The sequence below is a fragment of the Centroberyx gerrardi genome, chromosome 5, assembly GCF_048128805.1.
Source record: "Centroberyx gerrardi isolate f3 chromosome 5, fCenGer3.hap1.cur.20231027, whole genome shotgun sequence".
Classification (NCBI taxonomy): domain Eukaryota; kingdom Metazoa; phylum Chordata; class Actinopteri; order Beryciformes; family Berycidae; genus Centroberyx; species Centroberyx gerrardi.
In genome coordinates, this window is record NC_136001.1 from 17,980,102 (window position 1) to 17,989,232 (window position 9,131).

At 41.2% G+C, this 9,131-nt stretch overlaps 1 protein-coding gene across 1 annotated transcript; it reads left to right on the forward strand.

The window, feature by feature from the left end:
- The first annotated feature begins 681 nt into the window (after positions 1–681).
- On the forward strand, positions 682–7,689 carry ptgis (prostaglandin I2 (prostacyclin) synthase). Its single transcript, XM_071895191.2, has 10 exons — positions 682–802; positions 1,660–1,783; positions 2,180–2,355; positions 2,468–2,614; positions 2,784–2,896; positions 3,016–3,191; positions 5,467–5,629; positions 5,944–6,125; positions 6,654–6,805; positions 7,364–7,689. Exons 1-10 carry the CDS (start codon positions 732–734, stop codon positions 7,515–7,517), a joined length of 1,458 nt encoding a protein of 485 aa, XP_071751292.1. The 5' UTR covers positions 682–731; the 3' UTR covers positions 7,518–7,689.
- The last annotated feature ends 1,442 nt before the right edge of the window (positions 7,690–9,131 follow it).

The window sequence follows — 9,131 nt, forward strand, 5'->3', positions numbered from 1 at the left end:
TCAAAATGTCATCAACATTCGTCAGTGGTTTCGCAGTGGCAGAGTCATACAGGAGACACTGTATTTCTGTCTCTGACTATGCTTGACAGTCATTTTGAGGGAGAAGTAAGAATAAACATTGCATAATGTTTAATTCCAAGTAAATTTAACTTGATTTCCCCATCAACAAACAGTCTGGACGTCCTGATGGCTCAGTGGTCGCTCAAGGCGCATACCACGTAACCGCATGGTAACCAACCAACCAACGTCCTGAGCTTGAATCCAGCTTAGGACCTTTGGCATCATGATGACCCCTGTGAAGTAAGCATGCCCCCACATGAACCCACAACAAATGTAACACGAGTCTCTTTACTTTGGTGACGTCACTGTTCTGGAATGTTCTGGCAGGTGAGTGTGCCATGTATAAAGTACAAAGCAAAGAGGGTGTGTATGTCCAACCCTGTTCTGAAAGGTCTTAACTGATGAACGTTGAAGTCTTATTGGTGCATATAGGTATACATTTCTGAGTTTTTCATTTGAATAATTACAGTTTGTGTGGTAGTTTCTGTCTTTGACCAACTGTAGTATGCACAGTGTGATACTGTGTATCACTTGTCACCAGCCACACCTCTCCACGCCCCTAGTGAGGTGGAGCAGAGGTGAGCCAGGCTCCATAATATGTGTGTCTTGTCACCCACTAGAATAAATAGCTGTGGGAGCGCACAAGTACAGTATCAGTCTATTACAGGAACATGGTATGGACAATATTCTTACTGCTTAATGGACTTCTTGTAGTAGTTCTACTTTACTCCTCTCGCTCAAGGTAAAACCTTTCATAAATATTATACTGTATGTATTATATATTTCATAAAAAAATTAGATTATTGTAGATTTTAAATGATCAACAAAGGTTAATTTTCTAGATTGTTTGAGCCTGAAGTCATAGCTGCTTGACAAATGCTGTAAATGTATATTTTGCAAAGCTTATATTATGATTTAGAACACTACAATAATGAATAATAATCAGTGAAATCAATTAATGATATAAGTTAATATACTGATAGAAATGTGGTCATTCAAATCTCAAAGTTAGAATATTTGAACAATGCTGTCTGGTGTGTAAAAATTTAACATAAAACAAGATAATGTGCATCCATTATCTTATTCTTTTGACAGCACATTTAAAAGGGAATAACAGTCATGATATCAATTATTGTTATGGTTTAGAACACGGCCTTGGAAATTAAGCACTTTGTGGAGCCATCCACTGATGCACTCTGATCAAATACTGTGTGAACTTGCACTGCTGCAGTAAAGATTTATGAATGTAAAAAATAGTCTGTTAAGGGAATGCCCTTCTCATGAAAATAAAGCGCTAACAAAGCATTTTGGTGTTAATCAATGTGAGAGTGATACAGTGAGATTTCTATTACAGCATTCTCATTTCCAAACAAGAAAATGAGCTCACCCCTGGATCACAGTCACATTCCTGTCATCTTCTAATGAACTAAATTTAGCTGAGCTAAAATTCTGCTGTATTTGTCTGGTGTTTACTGCATGGTTTTACAGCCACACAATAGAAAGCTTGTGGGCATGACTTCATGTTCACTCCAAACCTGTTGGTTGAGATTCACAGATGAGTGAATTGCTGTGTTTTATGAGTTTGCCTGTACTTGACAGACAGAAAAATGAGCCACCATTGGACAAAGGCTTCATCCCATGGCTGGGGCACGCCTTTGAGTTTGGGAAAGATGTTGCAAAGTTTTTGACCCGGATGAAAGACAAACATGGAGATATCTTTACAGTAAGTTCTCACAGTGAATATATATTCTAAACGTGTACAGTGGTAGCAACCAGAGAAGCTCACCATAATGCATTTATCCTGAATATATCTGTAATTAGTACTGCAGTGGCCACTGGAACCTATTATTTTTCAAATGTAGAAAAAAAGTTGAACTAAAAACTTCTTTCAAATGGCCATTTCTTACTGCTTCTAATGAAAGGACAAAAAAACTGAAACAATTTATTTTGAGGGTGAAACAACGGGGCAGAAGAAGTTGTATGTTACATGCAGCAGATGCAGTAAAACATATTATTATAGTTATTATTATTAGATTTAGTTATTATTAGTTATTAGAGATTTTATTAGATGCAAAGTATGAGATTGAAAACAATGAGTGCTTGAATGATGTCTTCTCAGGTCTGTGTTGCTGGTCATTATGTTACGGTGCTGTTGGACCCAAACTCCTATGATTCGGTGCTGTATGACACTGTGTGCTTGGACTTCACCCGCTACAAAAACCTGCTTACCAAAAAGATCTTTAGTCTGCAACTGCCCAACACCAACCCTAGATCAGAGAGGGAATGGATGGAACAGTGAGTAATGCATGCATCATTTTAAACATAGGCCCTATGAATCACTAAAACAGTTTTCAGTGGGTGTAGTAAATCTCCATTCAGATGCAGTCTCTGTATGGCATTCCCTCAGGCATTTCCAAGGTCTCAGTCTATCCAAACTCAGCAGTTCCATGAACGATCACCTCCACACCCTGCTCCTAGATGACCAGAAAGGCTGCAATCCCGCAGAGTGGAGACAGGAGGGACTCTTCAGCTTCTGTTACAACCTGCTGTTCAGGTAATACTCCATGACCCAGCGAGATACTGTAAATCAGTGGGTGAAAAAGACTGCCAGGGTTTCAGTGTTTGAGCAGGTTTTCTGCGTTTATGTATTCAGAGCACACAGGGTACATACAGTACTCAGCATGACAAACAGGAGGACTTTTCAACTTTGTTGTTGTGCTTAGGGCTGGGTATCTCACACTGTTTGAGAGGAGCGACAACGCTACCGCTGTCTACGAAGAGTTCCGCAAGTTTGATGGTCTTCTCACAAAACTGGCACGCAGCATGCTCAAGCGAGGTAAGCTTCGCATGCATACACACACTGTCCATCTTGTCTCTCTCTGTCATTTTACTCTCGATTTCATCTCTCACTCTGCATCAGTATGTATATATGTATTTATGCTGAATCTCTTATAGAGGAAAGGAGAACAGCCAGTTCGTCCCGGGAGCGACTGTGGGAGCTGCTGAGCCCAGCCTGGCTGACAAGAGGGTCAGAGTCCTGGCAGCAGAGCTACCAGCGCTATCTGCAGGAGGAGGGAGTGGATACCGAGATGCAGAAACGAGCCTTACTGTTCCAGCTATGGACCACCCAGGTGAGAGTTACACATCACTCTCTCTCTGTATCTCTCTCTCTCTCTCTCTCTCTCTCTCTCTCTCACACACACACACACTCACACACACAGAGACATACACAGACAGGCCCTACTTGTTGACAAAAAGGTAACAGAAAACCCTTCCACGCCCAAAAGGCATGCTTGAATTCCCCTCTATGGTGCTTTTTTCCTCAACCATGTAACAGTGTAAAAGAGAGGGCTGGAGGATTCTTCGCTGCCAGTTGCTCTGGGCTATCTGTCTCAACTTGTGACTCAACGTCGGAAATTAATGTTGTTAGAGAATGGAATGTGGCCAAGTTTTGATCATGTGATTCCGTTTCCATGACGGTTGGTCTTGTTTGAAGTTACATCACCACGTCTGAATACAATGAGTTGGAATGTTTGAGAGAGATGTTTGAGTAATTTAATGCATTGCGGCCGGTTGTGGGTCGACGATGAGCCATCTCATCATGAATTGGGTGGATTTTTTTACATTTATTAATGCCGGGAACTTTGACAGAGCACGCTTACTGTCTTTCAGCAATGCCCACGCCCTGCTTTACATTCACACAGTTGCACACATTCACACCTGGGAGCTGCCTAGTACAACCAGTCTTCTGCTCCTCGATTTCTATGCTTTGTCTGATACAAGAGCTCAGAGTTTGGATCAGTCAGTAACACTGCTGTCTATCATGCTGGCTCTAGGAAACTATGGCTTTTAAGGCTTCTTATCCTAAGAATATTTATAAATGTAATTTCTAAAGAGAATGCAGTTACAGTAAACAAAGTCGGCAAATTCAACATAGCTGGATCTAGTCAAGCGGTGGTAGATTAGAGAGTTATTAATCCTTTGGTCTAACCAGTCCAGACAAGCCCAGAGCAATATGCTGACATTGCTCTGTGCTGCCAGGTGGGGGAGATAGCATGCTGTTTGACTGTCTTCGTGTCTACTGTTCAGACATGCTACATTTTGGCTTTAATAGCTTCAGCCTTCTGTTATCTACCACTCTCACTGGGATGATGCGTGTTCACCCTATGACACTGGAGGCAACTTAATGTATGTTAGTGGCCAGAAATCTTGGCCAAGTCACCCACTCTGGGTTCTTTTCTGCCCCTCTGCTCTGGTTTGGAAGGACAGCTAGTCCTCCAGCAGTTTTGTTTTACGCTTAATCATGTCTGCTGGGAACACACAATCTCAGTCTGGGCCAGAAACCGGAGCGCCACTGGAGAGAATAGAGGGATTAGATGTGAGGAAATGCCAAAGTGAATATGCTTTAGTTGGAGTGAACGTAAACATTAGTTTCAGCCAGTGTAAATTTCAATGCTGAGATTTCACTTAATTTATGTACCACCTCACCATGAGTCCTGTACAAGCTGTAGGTTGCTTTCCTCTTTCCATTTGCAAACAATCAGTGTTATTGATTACAACCTATATTGAATTAAATTGATTTATCAGTTATAGAGTGATGACAATGATACTGTAGTTAGTTACATAATTCAGACAAAATGCACTGTACTGTCGGTGCAGCCTCACTCTCACACATGTATTCTCATGAATACATAATATCCTCTATAATATCAAGAAAATCACTTTATGGTATCACCAAGTAGGCCACTCACTGCCACATTAGTCTTTAATGGGTCTTGCATTCCTCACTTTTCCCATTATACAACTGCCAGTTGAGTGAAGATATGCCTTAAAACCCTGCACCCATTAGTTAACCAGCATAAGTAGAAGCCTCATATCAGTATGCGAGACATGTTAGATCTGGTGATCTGGCAGGGCAGGGAGACAATTTGATGCACCTCTGCTCGCTGTTGGGTGTTTGCCCTGGCTGTCAGTGGGGAGCTGACCTTAGATGCACAGTGGTAAGAAGAACACCTCCCTTAACCCACAGCAATTATTGTCTGACAGGCTCAGGTGTCTCTCCCTGAGAGGCTGACAGCAGTGTCTACATAGCCTGGATAGATTCAACGGCTTCTCCTCATATCAGTCATATTCAGAAAGCACTACAGACTATTGAGAAGAAATATTAGTTGAAATATTTTTAAAGAGTAGATTAATCATTGGAAATACCTATATATCCTATCCTATCCTATATATCCTCTTATACAAAAGATCACTATTTATTCAAAGTGTACATTGACTTTTGTGCAGAATTTCATGTTACATCAGCAGCGTTAGTACAGTCTTTTGCACATATACAGGTGCAATGCAGGCACACCATGCTGATATGGACTGAGTGTTTGCTAAGTTGGATGTTTTTCCATTCAGGGTAATGCTGGACCTGCTGCCTTCTGGCTCCTTGGCTACCTGCTCACTCACCCTGAGGCCATGAAGGCTGTAAAGGCAGAGATCAGAGGCCTTGCTCCACAGGACGGCTCCCTACAGCATCCCCCCTTCAACAAGCTGGAAACACACAGCACACCTGTGTTTGGTAAGGAGGAGCTGCTAGCAGTCTTTTCAATTATTCACTTGAACTCTTCCACCTCGGGGCTCAGCCCATCCAGTGAGATGGAAATAAAGAACAGAGGCTCATTTGACATGTTTGGAATAACAAGATGACTGCAGTGTACTGAACAAAAAAGTTTGACCTTTGATTCAATTAGAAAAACAATAATTGCCTTTTTCATCTATTCATATCTGTGCAAATGTTTGTACCTCTCCAAATTATGCCCGAGGGCACCGTTGATTTAATGTCTACTGACACCCTCTGACATCATCCACTGTGTTGTCCCTTCCATTCTGCAGATAGTGTTCTGAGTGAGACCCTACGGCTCACCGCTGCGGTAATCATCACCAGAGAGGTGGTGCAGGACAAGATCCTGCGCATGGCCAATGGCCAGGAATACCACCTCAGACGAGGGGACAGGGTTTGTCTGTTCCCCCTCCTCAGCCCTCAGATGGACCCACAGATACACCAGGAACCACAGGTACTTTGTGCATATGCCTATAGCATGCTAATACACACCAGGATCAATACATGAACAACACAAAAATGAATGTAGCATATGTTTTAAAAAATGTGTTTGTGTGATAAGTGCATAAGATGGTATGATGACTTAACATGTTGTGGGATATGGAGCCTCCACCATTAAACCATTATCTTCTGTTGAATCAGCAGAAATTACTCTTTCACAGTTCATGTAATTGTCTGCCTTCATTGTGGTATCTTAAGATGCCATAAGCATATTATACTGTACAAGGCATCCTTTAAAAGGAGGCAGGATTAGGCGGTATAATTTAAACCGCTGACAGAATAGATCCTTTGGGATAAGCTGGTAAATGCCTACAACTTAAACAACAGGAGGAGGCAAGGACTCACAGAAGAGCCAGATCATCCACAATATATCTCTTTATGTGCCTTAAAGGGTTACAGGTCACAATTATATATGTATCATAGAGGATATTTAAGAAATTATAATGCAACATCTAATTATTTTTTTGTCTCTTCTTAACAGAATTTTAAGTTTGACCGCTTCCTAAATAATGATATGACAAAGAAGAATACATTCTACAAGGGCGGAAACAGGGTGAAGTACTACAACATGCCATGGGGCACAGGGAGCAACATGTGTGTTGGGAAAGAGTTTGCTGTTACAGCCATTCAACAGTGAGTATGAAAATCACTCAAATCAAATCAAAAGTTTTTAATTCTCCAAAGAGAAATGGATTTATGATCAAAGCATCTTTTGCAATCTCATGCTGATTACTAGACCATGCCCGCAAAAACCATCTCCACACAATATTCCCCCATCATCATTCAGTCCAGCTTTCATGTCCTCTATGATTATTGGCAACTAGCTGTAATGTAGTAATTGGTTTCACTCTGTAGTGTATTGTATGGAAGTGGTTGAGGGTAATGGAGGACAGTCTGTTGAAAGCCTGTGTCTTTGCCAGACACCAAATCCAGTTACAAAGGTTAAAGGTCAATCCCTTCCATCCACAATACACAGAAAAATGGAAGGCAAGGCAAGGTTGATTGTGCTTGATGTGATGTGATTTTTAGTCTAGGTATTCTGTTTTTATGACACATGGATTGAACTAGATGCATGGATTCATATCAGCCCAGCCACTCTATGTGCTCATATTAATATTGCATGATAAAAACGTGTTTATCAATGGGTGGTTTGTCATCCAATCTAAGCTGCTTTGCCCTCTGTGACTCTAGATTTGTGTTCATGATCCTGACCCATCTTGATCTGGAGATGTGTGACCCAGAGGATAAACTTCCACCAGTCAATCCCAGTCGCTATGGTTTCGGGATGCTCCAGCCTGATGGAGACCTGCAGGTCCGGTACAGACTCAAGAGGACACGGCACTAACATCTGCATTTCAGCTTAATAACTGATGTAAAATAGTTGTTTGTACAGCTTGTTCTTTATGTGTAGCACTATTTATTCTATAATATCACATTTACCTAATGTCCCTAATATTTAACTTTGTTGTGCACAGTTAATTTTTTAATAAAAAAGAAAAGCAAAACAAACCTGGTGTAATTTTCATTTTGGATGGCCTACAAATCATATTCCTCAGCTGACTGAATATTCCCCCCATAATTACTGTACATAAAATGGGCTACAGCTGGATGAACAGTGGGTTCTTCAACAAAACGTGGTATAGAAAGTCACATTAGAAGTCTCATTTTAAGGTTTCGCTTACTATGAAGGTTGAGGAGATCTTGAGGTAATAGAAACAATAACAAAACATGTATGGTATAGATTGAAATGATTAGACACTGTAAGTGTTGCTTCTTATTTGGAAATTGTAGAAGAGGGTACGGTCTGACTAGTCTGACTGTTTACTTATGTGGGGAGTAAACCCACTTAAAATCAGTTTTCCCACAGGTTCAAAATATAATTTATAGGCTACCCATCATGTTAGGCTGATATAAATCTGTATGACATAAATTATATTACACATCATTGTAAGCAGCATCAAACTGATTTAAGCTATAGGAAAAGGTCTCTCTGAAAGCATAAATTATTTTATATTGCATGTGTGTGCATGTTTCTTTGGTATTTGATTTCCTTATAATATAGTTTATTTAGCACTGCATCACTGCTTTATTTAGCCTAACACTGCACAGCTGCTCATACGTCTTTACTGGTGCCAGAAAGGGTTTGAGCAAGAGCTGATGTTATAGGCAAGCGTTAAGGGGCGGTGCTGAAAGGGTTAATCAGATGTGGAGCCAGGCGGTGGAGCTGCCATGGATCCACCTTCAGACAGAGATGCGTCGCCGCTCCGCACAGCTGACTGGGAACACAGGTAGTCTGTCCGAATGGGCTCTCGGCATACTTGTTGATCTTTCTTCACTGGGCGAAAACAGCAGGGCGATATGCGGACAAGACTAACAGTAGGTAGCCAATAGATCGTGCTGAGGATTTCTCTGCCATGTCGGAGGCAGAGGAGGGTGAAATGGATTGGGTTAGACCCCGGCAATAATAAACCAATAACGGTGCCTCCTTTTTTAAGTGCTACTGCTTCATCTCCGTCTCTGCCACCGGATTGATTGTTGAAAGAGCGGTACATGCTGGTTTGATGCAGTGCAAGATGACAACAACTCACTAAGGTATTGTTATCATACTGCCATTCCTGATTTTTCAATGAGCTGTAGCTTATCAATTGTAATAGATTAGCCACGGCATAGGTAAGACTACTCTGCATCAAAACTGCATCAGTGAGCCGTACTGGAGAGCAGGCAAGCCTTTGAATAAGCACGAGAAATGCTAAACACTAATGGATTTGCATTCTCAACATTGCAATTTGAGATGACTAATCATTACAGAGGCTTATTACCATTTTCTTTTTTAGCTACGCAGTTCAGCATGTGCACAGTTTATACAGAGATGAGAAGGTGTCAGGTTGTTTTTCGTTTTGCAGTACTGGTTGATTAGGCTAGGCTAAATTCTTTAACGAACCTATAGACTTCAATAAAG